This window comes from Stigmatopora nigra, chromosome 6 (assembly GCF_051989575.1).
Source record: "Stigmatopora nigra isolate UIUO_SnigA chromosome 6, RoL_Snig_1.1, whole genome shotgun sequence".
Classification (NCBI taxonomy): Eukaryota; Metazoa; Chordata; class Actinopteri; order Syngnathiformes; family Syngnathidae; genus Stigmatopora; species Stigmatopora nigra.
Window position 1 is genome coordinate 2,301,021 of NC_135513.1, and position 18,212 is coordinate 2,319,232.

The 18,212-nt window shown below is 38.3% G+C and overlaps 1 protein-coding gene across 1 annotated transcript in view; it reads right to left on the minus strand.

Moving 5' to 3' along the window:
• Positions 1-302: 302 nt before the first annotated feature.
• rbm20 (RNA binding motif protein 20) overlaps positions 303-18,212 on the minus strand; it is a 39,096-nt gene continuing 21,186 nt past the window's right edge. Inside the window, 8 exon segments of the mRNA XM_077718295.1 lie at positions 303-1,980; positions 9,909-10,030; positions 10,645-10,707; positions 11,367-11,952; positions 12,033-12,116; positions 14,562-15,225; positions 15,851-15,930; positions 16,006-16,137. Of these exon segments, the coding sequence (XP_077574421.1) occupies positions 1,918-1,980; positions 9,909-10,030; positions 10,645-10,707; positions 11,367-11,952; positions 12,033-12,116; positions 14,562-15,225; positions 15,851-15,930; positions 16,006-16,137 (1,794 nt within the window). The 3' untranslated portion in view covers positions 303-1,917.

The following is an 18,212-nucleotide window of genomic DNA, read 5'->3' on the forward strand; positions in this document are numbered from 1 at the left end:
AGAGGGAACATTGACATGCACCTGCTTTTGCCAGGTGTGATACTGGTGTGCCCATAGCGAGCAATGATGATGTCGCTCACACTAGTACTCAGTGCGCTCGGGGAGGTTGTCTTTCTGCCCAGACCAACGAAAAATTAGAGGGAATATTGCTCTCAGGTAAAATCTTTAGGTCAAACCATTGTTTCTCACGATCAAATTCTACGTGTCGGGCTCACCAAATGTTGAGTGAAAATCCATTGATTGTTTACTTGCATGTTCGTCCAAATGGTCCAAGAGGTGAATAATGGAAAAAGAGGCAGAAATGGGACACCAACTCATCAAGTTTAATAAACATAGCGCTGCAACATTGCAATACAAACAATGGCTTTTATTTCATTGAGGGTCTCGATGGGAATAAAACGTGAGTTTATATATGGAAGGCTCTATGTTATCTTCATGTTGACTCAACCCTTTTGAGAGCTGGGGACACGCTGACGCTGTGGTTATCGGCAGTTTCACTGGTGATGCCGCAAGCTAGGGTGAGTTCTGTACACAAAGTCTTTTCATGGTACTGGACTGTCTTATGTCTTCAAATGCACCCTTAAGTACCCAGACAGTCAAGCTGTTATCGTTATACAGCGACATCAACAGAATCTTGAATTTAGTGCATACTGATTTGGGGGCCCCGTCTACTTTGGACAAAATATTAGTCTTTTAATTGTCCCCTATGTGAGTAAATATGCACTTGTATGTTTTTTTTTTCATCACCCTAATAAGGGGAATTGCAATCATTAATAAGGGGAGCAATTGGCCGAGGTTGACTGGTATGTAATAAACAGAGTGAAGGTCAGTATTTTATTTAATATTATTACACATTTGCTTGTAGTGAAAAATACGCTTGGACTTCCATTAAACCTACTTTGCTCATCATTAATGGATTGGATAACTTTATTCATCCAGTGTTTGGGAAATTTCATTGTGATAGTAACAAGATGTGTATGGTCAGAATGGAGTTGCGAAGCTGTCTTAAATGTTGTTCTCCTTGCAAGTGAAATATCCAGATAAAGCTCTTTTCGTCTTTATTTTTTCGTGAATTTGGCAATGTCTAATGGCGAATCTGACAGATGAGGATAAAGCGGTTCAGAAAATGAATGAATGAAAAGGTTTGCAAAGAACGTCATCAGTTATCAATTAATGTCAAGTTATGCACAATGAGTTAGAAATTCAACAATATACCGTGATAACCACAGATTGTACCTCAATTTTAACTGAGTAAAAACATCCATTTGATTTTTTTAAGTTACTTTGTAGTTGTCATAATAAAAGCTATTACTGTTAAGCCCAGTTGTATCTTCAACGCAACTAAACTTGTAAAGTGTGTTAATATCCACAATTCTAAACAGAAAAAAGGCCTTGAATATACGATCCATCACTTTCATCTCTTTCCCTTCATAAAACTAATAAATATCTTTGCTGTACAGGGTATGTACAATATGTAACATGACCATTATGAGAATTCCAGATATTCAACCATTATTTCATTAACCCAGTGCTTCTCAAATAGTGGGGCACAAAGCAAAACTGGGGGGCAAAGCAACGCCCGGGAGGATCTGACTTAGAAAAACATCCTTTTTTTACTAGAATAAAGTGTAATTGCACATTCACTCATGGATGATACTGCCACATTCACTGTCACAATTGTTAATTTTAAGAAGGATGTAATCTTAAGCAGACTTAGAAATTTACCCAAAAATTATCCTATTTACCCTGGCGGCAGATAGTTTGAAGTGGTTAGGGGGCAGGTGTAATGTTTCCTTCTTCCTGTTTCTGGGCAACATAAAATAAATGAGAAGCACTGCATTAACCCAAAATGCAAGTATCAATATTGTTGAATTCCATTTTTGCAAGTTGTTGTCAACGAAGAAAAAGAACATAATGTCACTGTGTTGTTGAAAGTTCCGCAAGGTTGAGGCTCTCTTGTGCCAGCTCGGACAGGTATTTCTGTATTGTGAGAACAAATATAGACAAAAACATTTACTGTAGCTCTGTAGATCAACAAAGCCTTCTCCCCAAAAAGACATTAAGTACCTCTAGCCAGGTACTGTGTATTGTTACCACTGGTGTATATTTGACTTGCATTCTTTTGTGGTAGTCCAAGTAAATGCTATCTCAAGGACCAGTTTATGGCGTAGTCTGGCCGCTATAATCGAAAAACCACTATTATTTTTCTTCAGTCCTTAGTAGCAAGAGAGGCTTGTGGTCACGAGTTTCAGAGTGGATTTTTACAATTTTCTGAACTTTAAATAAAGTAATTTTAAAAAAATCCCCAGAAATAAATCTGCAAAGTAGTGAAGTTGAACCGCGAAATGGCGAGGGATTACTGTTGTGGCAAATGTACTTGAGTGTGAAATGTGGCTGTTTAATTGAATGCAAAACAAACCTAATTCATTCATTATTTAGCTTTATTTGGATGCAATAATAAATGTGTCTGCTTGAAGTGTGGTGTACTTTTTTCTAAACTTGTAGAAAATGTCTCCCTATTGTAAAAAAATATATATTTGTATATATGTATAGTGTGATAAAACCTATATTTTTGTGTCAAGGAAGCAGCCACTATCGCAACAGCACAAATCAGAAAGAAACGGGGGAGAAACGAACTTCCGACTTTGTGGAAAACACATTCTGAAAAAGTGTTCACGAGTCGTGCCCACTTTGACGACGCTTGTCTTATGCATTTTAGAAACATTAATAGTCATCAAAAGCAATCATATTTGTATTGTTGCCCCCCAAATGTTTGTCAGCCACCACTGCAGAAGCAGTTAAGAACCAGTAATGGGTGTAAAATTACCTTTCAAAGAAATCATAAAATGTTAACACGGACTTGTTGTTGATTAATGTTGTTGTTTGAATTCTTAATGCTGTGTTTATTAAATTGTGTGTTCATGTTTGTCTGATATCTCTACGTTGCATTTTGGTAGCTTTCTCTTTTTTCCATGCGTTTTAACATGGGTATGTGTTTTCATTTTGTGACATTATTAAATAGTTTTATGATAATTTTCTCTCATTTTGTGTGTTTCTCACATCTTTCCTACAAGATTGGGACATATTGACCAATTTTAAAGGATTTAGTTGGTAGATAAGTGAGGACCAATACAATACTCAATGAAAACATGTCTAGAGCACAATGCCCATTACATAGATCGCGATCTCCCGGTAGATCCCCAAGGAACTATCGGTACATCGCTAAGGTACTATTAGTAGATTGCATGACAATGCCATTTTGATCTCTCCCCTCTGTCGGTTTCCTTAGCTAGGATCTTATGAATTTGGCATGTCCGCAGTAAGCTTTGGAATGAATCGAAAGTGGATTTTCACTCCCGTTCCCTAACGCTTCCATACATGTTGATAGAAACTAATGTGAGGCATATTAACCAAAATAAATGCTGAGCTTTGTCGGTGGCCTAGTGTTTTTAAACAGATGCAGAGCTTTAACCTATGGAACATGGAAGTTATGTATTCAGTTCCATACATCAATTTATTTAGTATGTATTTAAGATAATTATACATGATTTTGGAGTAGTGAAGGCAAAGGTCACAGAAGTCAGAAATCGAATTTCTTGATGACCTAACTCTGATTAGAGATAAACTTATTCAAGAGTGATGACATTTTGTGGCATGCGGGCAAAGATACTCGGCCCACTTAAACAAATATGGAAATGGTTTGAATTTGCTTGATTGGACAGATGTTAGCTATCCCAGGGTGTAACACTATTTATTTTTGCTTCTGTATTTTTTTGTTGATGATGATTTTGTTGATGATTGCCAGGATATGGTGAGCAAGTGGATAGCACGTTGGCCTCACAGTTCTGGGATCGAGAGTTCAATTCCCAGGTAGGTCCCCAATGTGTAAAGTTGCATGTTCTTGCCGCCATGCGTGGTTTTGGTCCGGGAGCTCTATTTTTCTCCCACAAACGAAAAAGATGCAGGGTAGACTGGTTGAACACTCTAAATTGGCTCTAGATATGAGCGTCATCGTGAATGGTTTCCCCCCCTTGTTCCCCGCACAAGACTGTATAAACATTTACATCTTTTTCTATGATCATAAAAATGTTTGACGATTTCAACTGTTTAAATGCCTGATAGGTGTTGAGGTGCTAGTCTTATTGCTTTCGTATGAGAGCAAAGCGCCACATTGACTACATTCAGCGACGCCAGCGCAAGTTTCTCTAGCAGATTCAACAATTGGTGCCAATGTCTGACGAATGCAAAGCAAGTTTTATTTTGAAGCTTTTCAAAAATTCACTCTTTACGGGTACCCAGGGCGTGCTTAGTATATCCTTAACTTTTTGCGGCGTTCACGTGACGTGTGCAGGGCATGCTCTGGCTTTGCAGCTCCGCCTCCAATTGCTATTACATTACAATGCCTTCTGTTTGATCCAAATCCAAAATTATTAATTTTATAACAAGTATTCCTTAGTTTAATATCCACACACATCGTTTTAGTATACATTTTTATAAACATTTATTCATTTAAAAAAAAAGAATCAGCAAGCGAGACTACACTCATTTTAGTATACTTTTTTTCAGCGAGAGAGAAGCCCGACCCAAACCCAAAATAATGATTAATATTTTAGGCATGATGTAATCTGAATTTCGGGTCGTGACGGGTCAGGTTCGGGTTCGAGCTCAAGAGCTTACCTCTAAATGGCACTGATCATATTAACCCCAGAATGTCCGTTTATTTGGAACCATTACTATTGGCAAAATTTGCCTGTAGTTTCTCCAGTGTTAAGGATAGTGCACAAAAACATGTTCATAAAACGTGTGTAGATACATGACTGCAAAGCTATACACAAGTGCAGGGCTCCCCAACTAAATTGGTTAGTAACTTGATCAGCCAAGTGGCCCAGGGGCAAAACATGCAGAGGGAGGTTGTACGATTAGATATATTTTAAAATCTTTTTTTTTAAATTTAAAACTTATATTTAAATTAGCAATAATACTATTATCTTATTCTTAGATAATATTTTTCTAAACATTGCTTATATAAAGCTTTCATTTGTTTTCATATCCTAAAAAAATAATTGCACAACTTATGGTACCAGGGGTCGGGAACCTTTTTAACGGAAAGAGCCATAACATTTAATATTTTCAGATGTTATTCTTTGAGAGCCATACTCAAGATTTTAAAGTAAATATATTAATGTGTGTTATTTGTAGTGGTGTCACCACTTTTAAAGTACAAACATTCTCTGAGATCTTTTCACAACATTGTGGCGCTGTTGGTAATCAGTAATAATCAATGGGAGTATGCATGCGGAAAAATCTAATGAAAAAAAAAGCTTAGAGGTAGTGTCGGCGCCACAATGATCACATAATGCTCGTATTGATGCATTCAGGACTGAGGTCTCTCAACAGCGGTTCCCATATTTTACCTTACAGTTTAGCGGCGAGCCATGTGCACTTATGAAAAGATCCACATATGGCTCCCGAGCCATAGGTTCCCTACCCCACCTTATACAGTCGTACCTACACTTACAAAATTAATTGGTTCCTGAACTTTTTTCGTTACTTGAAAATTTCATAATTGGGGTAGTACTTTTTATTTATTCTCTATTTTGTTTCATGGTCCTCGTCCAACTACCAACTAAACCCTTTTAAATTGATCGGTGTTCCAATTTTGTATAAAAGATGTGCGAAACACACAACAATGAAAGAAAATTATTTTTAAAGAACATTAATGTCTTGAAATGAATTATAAGGATACAAAATCTACCCGTATTGAAGCATGATATGAGCACGCGCATTTCCCTATGACCCAACCCGCCAGAAAGCCATCCATTTTGTAGTAGGTTTTACACTTTTATGTGTGCCCTATGTGAGTAAATATGTGACCTATGTGTGGAAATATGTTTTTTTTATTGCTTAATAAGGGGAATTGCAATCACTAATAATCGGAGCATTTAGCCGAGGTGGACAGGACATTATAGGCACACACGCATTCTCCATTGACCCATCCACTTTGTAGTACATTTTAGACTTTTATAATGAGGATAAAGCAGTTCAGAAAATGAATTAACGTGCACCCTGTGTGTACTGTGTTGCATTTGTACATTTTTAATTGATTAATAAGAGGAATTGCAATCAATTACAACAAGAACATTTAGCCGAGGCTCACAGGTATGTAAGACAGAATCTTGAAACATGGATAGTGGTTGTTGTAAGACAGCTTATGAGAGCCCAGTAGAGTGTAGCTAGGTTCCAAAGTGAGAATCAATGCAACTGCGACAATATTTCTAACATAAAATAATGGATAAGTAAATAATTTACTTTTTGGGGGATTTCGTACCCTCGATCGTTTTCGTATCTCGAGGCACTCTTTTGCATATAGAAGGCTTTTGTAACCTGAAAATTTAGTGGCTAGAGTCATTCGTAAGTAGAGGTATGACTGTATAAATATACATAGCACAAACAGTACCCAAACAGTCAAGAAGTCAGCGACATCTTCAGAATCTAGAGGTATGACTGTAAAGTACAGAAAATAAACCTTGACTCAGAAAACTGAATTGGCTTAAACGTGCAATGTACAAACTTTTAAACACTGATGTATTTCATTTGAAAAAAAGCAACTCAAATATATGGTATAAATATGGCACCTCAAAAAGTATACTGTACATTTATGAACAATATTAAGGGAATCTGGCGGAACTTTTTTTAAGCTACGGTTCTTTCTCTCCAAAATTTACACTGCCTCCATACACTCCTATCATAGTCAGTATGGGGATATTTGCCCCAAATTCACTGCACTTGTGGGCACTTTAAAGCCTGCTGTCAAGGACTGCATCATTACCTATATCGCAATGTTTTCCACCCACATAATATCCTTTGACTTAACATATTTTCTGTCCTCTTGTTGCTGATTTTGAGGAAGTTATTCATTCATTTTACAGACTACTGCTGGAGCCTATCCCAGGCAACTACAGGAACCAGGTGGGGGAACATCCTGAATTGGTGGCCACCCAATAGCAGACCACAACAAGAAAGAGAACTATTCATGTTAACAATAATACCTAGGGGCAATATAGAGTTTTCAGCCAGCCTACCACGCATGTTATTGGGATATGGGAGGAAACCAGAGTACCCAGAGAAAATCCATGCAAGGGGTGAACATGGAAACTCCACATGGGAAAGTCCAAACCTTGGATTGAGCCCCCAATATTAGAACTGTGAGGTCAATGTGCTAACCACTGAAAAAGTAAATCATGTCAAAAACAGAAACTGTCTCAAAGTCAATAGTCAAAAGCCTTTATTGACATCATACACAGCTGCGTATAATGAAATTGGTGGTGCTACTCCACAAAGCGTATTTTCCCGGTAAAAAAAAAAAACATAAGTAAGTAATATAAAAATATGAAGTCACATCCTGGCAAGGTAAATTCTAAAATATTGCACAATCTTAAATATTGCACATTGTTATTGCACACCCCAAAGTTATTGCACAGAAGGGATTGTGCGTCGTGCTAATGCAAGTCCTGATGGCTGTGGGAAAAAAAACTGTCTCTAAGTCTATTTGTCCGTGCTTTGTGAGAACTGTAGCGTCTGCCACAAGGCAGCAGATGGAACAAGGTGACCAGGGTGGTATTGGTCCCTAACAATGTTCCCGGCTCTCCGGAGGTAGCGAGGGATGGCAATGTCATCCAGTGAGGGCAGAGAACAGCCGATGATCTTCTGGGCGGTGTACATCACTCAGCATAGCTTTTCTGTCTGTGTATATAAGAAGCACTGGCCTCGTAATGCTCACTGCAAGCAAAATGAAGGCTTTTCATCTATCTCACAAAGGCATTTGACACCATCAACCACCAGATCCTGCTGACTAACCTGTGTAGTTTTCTCACCAAGCATGCCGAATTAGATTGAATCATACATATCTCTAAGATCACAGTGCATCAGGATACAAAATACAAAATCTAATTCGTTGAATAAAATTCTTGGTGTTCCACAGGGGACAGTGCTAGGTCCACTGCTCTTCAGTCTTTTTATAAATGATCTGCCAAGCTGTGGTCTTTCAATTGTCACCTGCCAAATGTATGCCGATGATGCCGTTCTATAGTTCTATATGTCCACGCGAGAGAAAAAGAACATGCTGCAGGGGAACTGACATAGGCAATGATAAAAAATCCCAATTGCATTTATAAATTCTGCAACGTGCGAGCACCAACAATGGAAATTTATTTGAAATTGATTGTCGATGCTTGGAATCATCTTCCAAAGGATCTAATCATTAAGTCGTTTAAAGGATGCGGACTGACCAATGCTCTTGACAGCTTGAAGGATTGCCAGATCCATTGTTTCAGGTCAGATGACCTGATTCAGACTGGATTGCAACTTCTCCAGCAAGCCAATGCTGGCGACGATGAACGTGAACTCACTCAGGAACTTGACACTGATGCGGAAGGTGATGTGAATGACGAGGACAGCTACAACAGCGACGTGTCACTTGATTTTCACCAGTAATTACTTCCCAGTAATCACCTTGTATTTGTGCCTTTTTTAAAATAAATATGTATGTTCCTGGTTTCTGTTTTCATCCATAAAATTTACCGCATCTTCTCAAAATTCTCACCAGCTAGTCACCCTCTAATTCAACGGCACTAAAGGGGAAAAATAGAATGGCATGCCATTGAAATATATATATATATATATATATATATATATATATATATATATATATATATATATATATATATATATATATATATATATATATATATATATATATATATATATATATATATATATATATATATATATATATATATATATATATAATTTATTTTTTTATATCGCTTAATAAGGGGACGTTTCGTCGAATGGATTAATCGCCTGATTCGCTCGCTCTCAAAATTAGAATGTATTTTAAAATGAGGTTTAATATTAAAGCAGGGGTGGGCTACTAACCTGCTGCTATAATCTTACATATTTACATGTATATGTTCATTAATTTGTATAGTCCTTTTATCCAATAAATATAACTTAAACTCAAGTTCAGTTCAAATGCAGTTGCCAGACGACCAATCTATTTAAAGTGGAACCACTGGTTGAAATGTACTTTTGACAAGCACAGTGAATGAAAGGGCTCTTTAACTGCCAATCACCCCCTAACCCTAACCCTAACCCAATGGCAGGATACGAGTTAATCTTACAGACTTACTTCTCTAAGCTTTTCTGTGGAATTTTGTCTATTCAATACTCACAGATTCTTCAATGGACAGCACAACAAACTGACCAGAGGTGCTATTAAAACATGAAGGCCATGTGTTTTTCACCATTGGTTTGTTCATTTATTGTTGTTTGAATAGGAAACTACGTTCATTGGAGAAAAACCGACATTAAATAACATTCATTAACCAGCATTACATAAGAAATAGACCGAATTATTGCTTCCCTAAATCATTGTTTTAATGATCAGTCAGAACCATGGACAGAGTTCACATTTGTTCAAACTGGACAAATGACCTCCGAAGCCCTGATGCTGCTACACAAACTGAGTTTGAGTTAGATTTATTGGATTAAGGGAGAATACAAATTAATGAACATTTACATGTAAATATGTAAGATTATAGCCACAGGTTAATTCCCTTAGTGAAATGAATTACCCACCCCTACTTTAATATTATACCTCTTTTCAAAAGTACATTCTTAGACCACAACATTTTAAAAGCAAGCAAATCCGGCCACAAATTGTCCGTTTAATGAAATATCCGGCTGCAAATCGGGCGAAGAATTGTCTGTCGACCAAATGTCCGTTCAACCAAACGTCCGTTGACCAAACGTGTTCAACGAAACGTCCGGGGACGAAGTGTCCGTCGATCAAGTGTCCGTCGATCAAGTGTCCGTCGCGGAAACGTCCGGTCACGTAATGTACACACCTGTAGGTTCCTATAATGGACAGGGCTGCGACAGTGGCTTGTCTTCGCAGTCTCCTCATTGGTATAGAACAGCTCACAAAGTTTACAAAAGAAACCAGCCCTTGGCTCAATGAACTCCACTCCTGCAAAGTAGTGAACAATATGAACGTAGCCATTTTAAAAAGCAATTGTTGCAATAATTGAAAGACTGATTTAATGAATTGAACTGCCATCGTCTTTATTCATTGCTGTGTTGTGATATACAGTGCCTTTTGTTTTAAAAATACTGATTTCATTCATGCTGAATTTATTTTGGATAAAAAGACAGCTTGTCAAATCATCATACAACCAAAATAACCATGTTACTCATGGCAGACAGCTCTCATGTCTGCGATCTATTGTTGCCGTGCAGCAACGGCTTATGTCCCTATGCAGCATGTGCTGGGTGCTGCCATTCCATAGCTAATAATAACATAAATATTTCTCATAGATCCAGTTTGTGAGCAAATGGCGAAAGTAGGTCAGCAATTAGAGTGTAAATACACAGTTTGTCCGTGCCATTGTTAGCAATATACATGATAACGCTTTAACGTTCACACTAACGCAGCAGACACTAATGTCCGTGCCTGTAAGGCTGCTAGAATGATTTACTACAAAGGGGATCAACTATTATGTTCCATTTGGGGTATCATCGGACAACTCAATTGATTTTTTTTTCTATTCCCAACAGAGGTTTAATGAAATATATCCATCTTACCTAAAGGGATGATGTGTTCAATGCCGAGCTTCTCCTGATCAACAGATGAGGGTTTTTCAATATCTGTAAAAAGCAAATTAAAACTTGAAAATGCAAGTTCCCGGAGAAACACAGTGGAAAGAATTCTATGTTATTATTGACTAATAAAGAATAAAAAAAAAAGATATTTTGTGTTAGGGTTGCTTGGTTTTATGCTTTTTTTATGCTTTTGGTGCCCTGCCTGAGTGATTGATTGCCCATTGTGTTCAGCTGTCGTTTGTCCGCCCCTGGTGTATTCCTTGCCGCTCCGTCGTGTGTTTCCCTGGTGTTCCTAATTGACTCGTGAACCCATGTCAGTCTATTTGAACTCTCTGATTATGTCATTTGTTAGATCGTCTGCTTTTGTTCGTCCTCAGCGCGTTTTCTCGTTACCTCCTTCCATGTTCCATGTGCCCCCTTCCTTGCTTTCCCATATCTCCCCTGGTCAGATTTGGTTTTGTGATTTGATTTCTAAATCTTTGTTATTTTCTAATATCCTGCCTAAGTTATTAAAGTTTTGGTATGAGCAGTACTTCCCTCATCCTCGCCTGCTTCCCTGCGATTGGGTCCTAATTCCTGATTACCTCGCCATGACGTTTTGACGTAAATTTTTTAATTGATTTGGATAATCAAAATTAAATAACGAGGCCAGTTTAAATAGAAAAAAAGAAGAATTTAAATTTAAAACATCTGATGTAAAGTACCTTTTTTTAGAATACTGTCCCCCTTGTTCTGTGGAACATATAAGTTGGTTTCGGTGACCTGTACTACATCTTGAACCTTGCTGTGTTCTAATATTTGAATATGATTATTTACTAGATGTTCTTCCAAAGGTCCACTCTCGCTAACTTTAGCTCCTGCAGAGGTCTCCCCGAGTTTTGACTGAAACTCTTCATCGGGAAAGTGATTCGGCTTTGATAGAGGTGGCTCAGAAGTCACAGGACTCTGCATGTGCACCCCCACAATTGTCTCTGTCAAAATTGTTTTTTCAGCTCCAAAGGTTTCTGCTGGTATTTCAGCATTCTCACATGTCTGTTCCTTACTGGACTTGGTAACATATGTCTCAAGTTTCTCCAAAGGGAGGGAAGGTGACTTTAAAGTGGCCACCATTGTTTGTGTTTGTTCTTTTGCTGCTTCAGGATAAGCCGCATTCTCCTCCAGCTCTGGAAGGTCCGGTTCCATAATGAGTAAATCATCTTCTCCAACTTCATCAACTGTCAGAAATTCTCCAATGTTCTTGGGATAACAACACTCGTCATCAGTGTTTTCTTCGCTTTCTAAAGCCTTTTCCTTCCAAATAAAGAAGGAAAATGTCTTTTATTAAACAGCTAAGCAATTGTATGGATATGATTTCCTTTTTGCCTTCTTACATTGCTAGTATGTCTCGAACATTCAGCAGCATCTTTTGGCTTGTGGCCATCCTGTGGTGAGACATGCTCTTTATATTGATCATCCTGAAAAGAAAAGTGAATTAGAATCAAGAAAAATATTCAGCCATCCATTTTCAATACAGAGTTTACTTAGCGGAATCACAAATCTATCCCAAATGACTGGGAGAAAGGTGGACTACACCGTATACTGATCATTTATCAGCTTGGGGTCACTCACAGACTCAGTGATAGACAACCATTCATACTAACAATCATTCTGATGCTGAGTAGGAAATAATCCCATGCTGCCTGATCCGAAGTCAAAGTGAATGTATCAAAACACCAGCAGCAAACTCTAGAAAAATTATAATTCAGATGCACAGTGTTACCTCGCTACCTCACGTTCACGCCCAAGCTCTATTAAAGCAGTTCAACATTTAACATTTGCGTTTGTTTTATTTATTTATTTTCACTATAAAATCTATTCACATTTTGATTAACTGATTTATTGTGTTATTCATTCACTGATATTTACCGCTTAGGAACATCCAAGTTATCAGAGAAACCTAAGAGTTAATGAGTCAAATTAATGGATTTAGAAAATAAACAGATATTGTTTGAACATTTTTGAACCTAAAGAAATAATTGCGGAATTATATTTGTTTGTAGGCTATAATTAGCCAGTAGAAGGCATGTGCGCTATTTGTTACAGCGTTCAGTATGCAGTGTGCTGTATTACGCTTGTGCTTGTTTTATGAGTCAGTTTTACACTAAACTTGACAATTTTATTAGCATGTATTAAAAAGAGTGAGACGATACTTTATACTTTGCTTTGTACCACTTTTTTTGGAACACGGATCTGTCAAGAGAAGTCTGGTGGGTAGTTAGGTTTATAAAGCACTTCGGGAAATCCCTACTATAACATATATTTGTTATACTGCAATGTACCGTATTTTTTTGTATGTAAACCGTATATGTTGCTCAACAAAATGATGACTGACTCCAGGGTATGGCTCACATGCATATATATTAGACTTAACATGAAAATGCAAAGTGACAAAAATGGAATGCCATAATCCCAGACAATACGGCTGATATAATTATTAATTTCAAAATAGAGAATAGATGAAAAGATAAAATGCTAAACAAAATTTATTTTGACATCTATGAATGCAATTTAAGAAAAATGTGAAAAAAACTCACTTACATGCCTGCCAAAGCTCGCTCAGGGCGTCACCATTTTACCGTAGTTAAACGTGCTATGACTGGCCAGACGCAAATGTCCTTGATAAATGTGTTCTTAGTGTCCACCCTGTCAGCATATCCCCATAGTGGTTAAGGCTTATCGAATGTCTTGCGTTCGATCATTAAAATATCAGCCTTGCTACCTGCGTATGAGGCCAAGCGGCCGAGTGGTTAGCGCGTCGGCCTCACAGTCGGGGAACTGGGTTCAAATCCAGGTCGGTCCACCTGTGTGGAGTTTACATGTTCTCTCCGGGCCTGCGCGGGTTTTCTCCTGGTACTTCAGTTTCCTCCCATATTCCAAAGGCATACATGGTAGGCTGATTGGACACTCTAAATTGCCCGTAGGTATGAGTGTGAGCATGAATGATTGTTTTGTCTCCATGTGCCCTGTGAATGGCTGGCTACCAATGCAGGGTGTCCGCTGGCCCAATGACATCTTGGATAGGCTCCAGCACCCCGTGCGATCTAGTAAGGATAAAGCTGTTCAGAAGATGAGATGAGCTACCTGCGTAATGTGTATCTCATGCTGTTATAGCACTCAGAGACTTGGTGAACACTAGACCGCTACGGACACACTTCCTGGTTATACTGCTCACATTACTTCCTTTTTGAAAGTGTATATGTGCAGGCAACACCCTTTTGGAACGCAGAAAGGAAATGATTGTACATTTGTGATGATGAAAAAAAACAAAATTCTGCTTTGATTTTTTTCCTTTTTATTTCCTGTTCGAAAGTGACAACTATTGCAGTAATCGAATTAATTGAGATATTTCGACATTAGAACCAATATGGCCACCACAACATCTTAAACAAGGCACAAGGTTCTCATCGAGATAGACATTTCTTTTTTCAAATTGAATCATTTGGATTTTTGCATTTACCAAGACAGGTATATTACCTTGATATTATTTCTTTATATTGATAATGACCCAAATAATGTACAATCCAGCGGACGATCCTTTGGATTCATGCAGTATCTCAGAAATACCACGTGTGATGATTTTTCCTTCAAATACATTTGTACTCCCTATTAAAACCATGGTGAAAATTGTGAATCAGGGGGCGTCTTATTCATAAAAGAAATTGTGAAATTCAATGATTTTAAGCCAATTTTAAGGGTGTGGCTTAAACATGGAGGCATCTTATATGCGATAAAATATGGCATGTGATGTTATACTGTAATCTCTGTAACAGCTAACCCCCCACCCCCCCTATGGTTCTGGAATTTATGATGTACAAATATAAACTGGTTGTTACCGTAATCTAGATGTGCGTGTTACTTACTGTATTTCTCATGGGGTTCTCATGTTTCTCTGTAGTGGTGCACCTCTTGTTTGGCTTTCTAGTCCTCCCCCTGCTGGGTGAGCGGTACTTCTTATCTTCTGAAGTTCTAAGTGGCTCATCAATCATGTCACTGTCTAGTTGCTTTGAATGCCTGCTGTGGTCACTGCCACTCCTTCTCTTCGACTTGCTATCATGTCTTGGGTATGGGGCTCTGCTCACCTTCATGTAGTGGCTTTCTACCGCGTTCCAGTAGGAGTTGAAGGACTTGACTAGAGGGCTGCCTCGGGTGAAGTCTCTTTTTCTAGGCATTCCTTTATCTCTTCCTCGCTCATCTGTTGGCCTGCAGATGGAGTAATCCACGGGCTTCTCGTAGGCTTTCCATTGTTCTGATGGTCGTTCATTAGGCCAATCACTGTTGGTGCTGCAGCTATTCCACCTACAGGGTTCATCTGTCTCTTTGTCATCCTCGCCTCTTATGTAATGAGAAGACCAGTCCCATGAACTTTGATGCGGACCGGGGCCACTGCTGTCTCTATCATGAGCCCTGCAGTGTGCTTCCTGGGGGCTGTGGGTTGAACTACAAGAGGTGAAACTGGGGCTGTGTGATTGAGGGCTGAGGGAACTCCTGACCGGGCTGCGAGAGCGGGTTCGGTCCGGCATGTGGCTGCAGGAAGGTTAATATGAATAAACCATCTAAAGCTTTGTTTGGACATTTTGAGGTTCATTTTCTTGTGTACTGTAACTGTAATTCTAGGTACCCGGACGTTTGGTCAACGGACGTTTGGTCGACGGACGTTTGGTCGACGGACACTTGGTCCCAGGATGTTTCGTCGAACGGACGCTTGGTGGAAGGACAGTTCTCTCTCTCTCTCTCTCTCTCTCTCTCTCTCTCTCTCTCTCTCTCTCTCTCTCTCTCTCTCATTATTATAATTTTGAGAGTGAGAGATTACCTGGTTGATTGCTTTCAACAGTAAACACTCTCTCAGTCTCTCTCTCATGATGATAATTTTGAGAGGGAGCGAATCTGGTGACCAAACGTCCGTTCAACGAAACGTCCGGGGACCAAGTGTCAGTCGACCAAACGTCCGGGGACCAAGTGTCAGTCGACCAAACGTCCGGGGACCAAGTGTCAGTCGACCAAATGTCCGTCGACCAAATGTCCGTCGACCAAACGTCCAGTCACGGCAATTCTGCGACTGTCATGCACAAATGAACATCTAGCGAACGAACAGCAAACAATAGCAAACTTCACTACATTCTTTGATCAGTGATGTTTTTCATTTCCTTACTGCTCAAGTCCTTGCATTTGATCTTTTTCCCAATGAGAAGCAATGTCTTGGATTATTGCCTGAACATCTTTACCTGGTTTCTGTAAAAGTAACAGATTTAAATTTTGTAAATGGCAAATTGTACAGACTTTGAACATAATTCACACACGTTTTACCTTCAGTTGGAGCTCTTGGTACCTTTTAGACATTCGAATCAGAAGTTTCTGATTGTTTATCATGGCTGGTGTCAGTTGATAATACTGAACCATTGCTTGTGCTGCTTCAGCATAGGCCATCTCGAGAAATGCCTGATTAGAGATAAAATAAAAACAATGCACCTGTAAAACCTTCTCTGTTGCTTAATCAGTAGTAGTAACGCTGACATAAATTTTAAAACTAAAAAGAAATTGACTTTATGCATTTAAGCACTTGTGATTTTATTTTGCTGTTGCCCTGTAAATGTAATCTGTTCGATCAGGTTAATCAAGGCAACAAGTGCTTGTAATAAATGCATCCACACTAGTAGCAATGACGACAATTCTATGAAAAGGTTTGGCCATTTCCTAAAAATATAATTCATTGATCAATCACTCTGTCTGTATTGCCGAGTTATTTTGATACTCTGATGGACAGAGTAACGTTTTTTGATAATAGGTTTATTGGAATGTGGGAAGATGTGCAATATGCACCGTATAAATACTAAATTACACTGCAAAAATGTAGGCACTCTTGTCATTATTTGAATACCGTATTTACTCCCATATAAACTGCCCTCACGTATAAGCTACACCCTTGAAATGTCCTTAAAATAGTTATAGTTATAGGCCCCTTGATTCATAATTTCACGTCCATTAATAGGGAGTACAAATTTGTTACTTTAAAAGGAAAACCACAACACATGGTGTTTCTGAGATACTGTATGAATCGAAAGCACGATATTTCGGTCACTATAATATGGAAGTTAATATGCATGTATTTGTGAATGCAAAATATCAAATTATTCAATTAGAAAAAAGAAATAAGTCTATCTTAATGAGAAACCTAATGCTTTTTAATTACAAAGATTACATTTTTTTACCAGAAGTTTAAGACATTGTGGTCAAATTGCTTCTAATGTCGAAATATCTCAATTTTTTTCGATGGTTCATATTATTGCAATAGTTGTCACTTTCGAACAAGAAATGAAAAGAAAAAATATCAAAATGGAATTTAGTTTTATTTCATAATCACAAATGTTCAACCTTTTTTTTTCAAAAACGAAGTGACGCAAGCAATGTGTCCGTAGCAGTAAAGTGTTCACCAATTCTCTGGGAGAATAATAGCATGGGATGCACAGTACAGGGATAGACATTTCAGTACAATGACCCAAGACATTCCTTAAAATATACTCTGGTATTCATACCAAGAAGCATGTACAATGTTCTAGGAGGGCCATTCCAGTCCCCAAGCATTAAAATTAAGTGGGATGATATGAAAGAGGGCTGTTCGTGCTGGGCAGCAATCAATCTAAACTGAACTGGATATGCAAAGAGGAATGATCTAAAATTCCTCTATAAAAAATCCAGAAACATAATGGTAGAAGAAATGTCTAAAAGGTATTATTTTGTAAAACCAAAGATATACTGAATAGTAATTTTCTGTTCTGGTGCCTAAATATTTGCACCTCTGTAAAATCAAATCAAAATCAGTGTTTCCCAACTACGGCACGCCAGTGTGCCAAGAGTGATGGTCAGGTGTGCCATGGGAAATTACCCATCAACAAGTCATACATTGTACTATTCAGAGAGAAAAAATGTGATATTACGAGATTAAAATTGAAATATAATGAATAATGAATATTGTAATATCACTAAATTATAATTGAAATATTTCAAGATCAAAGTGGTTTTGTTACTTATGATATCATGTAACATGAACCGGAAGTTGATTTGTCTCACAGGCATTAACCTTTGCTGACGTAAAGTCTGTACAACCACAAAACTGTAATTTTAAGAGTTTTAAAAAAATGAAATCATCAAAAATCCAGAATCCTTATTTGATACAAGTGTGTTTGAGGAGGACGAGATAGAAAACAGACCCCTGTTTCACAAACTTCAGCATTTTCAGCATCATCAGATGGGTGTGTTGCCAGATTGAGCCTTATTGAGCCATTTTCAGAGACTTGGGGCAGGAGAAGTGTCAGGATCGGCTCGTTTGCCACTCCTAACTTGCCGTCAGTTCAGAACAGCTGTACTCAATCCTTGATTACTCCCTGATGTGGGTATTTAAGTGCGACGTAAGTGGTAGTCACTGTCGGATCGACTGCGTATGTCCATGACGTAATGTCCTGCGGGACACACCGTGTCACGGCATACGGCGCTACAAGGTATTATTCCCCATGCTT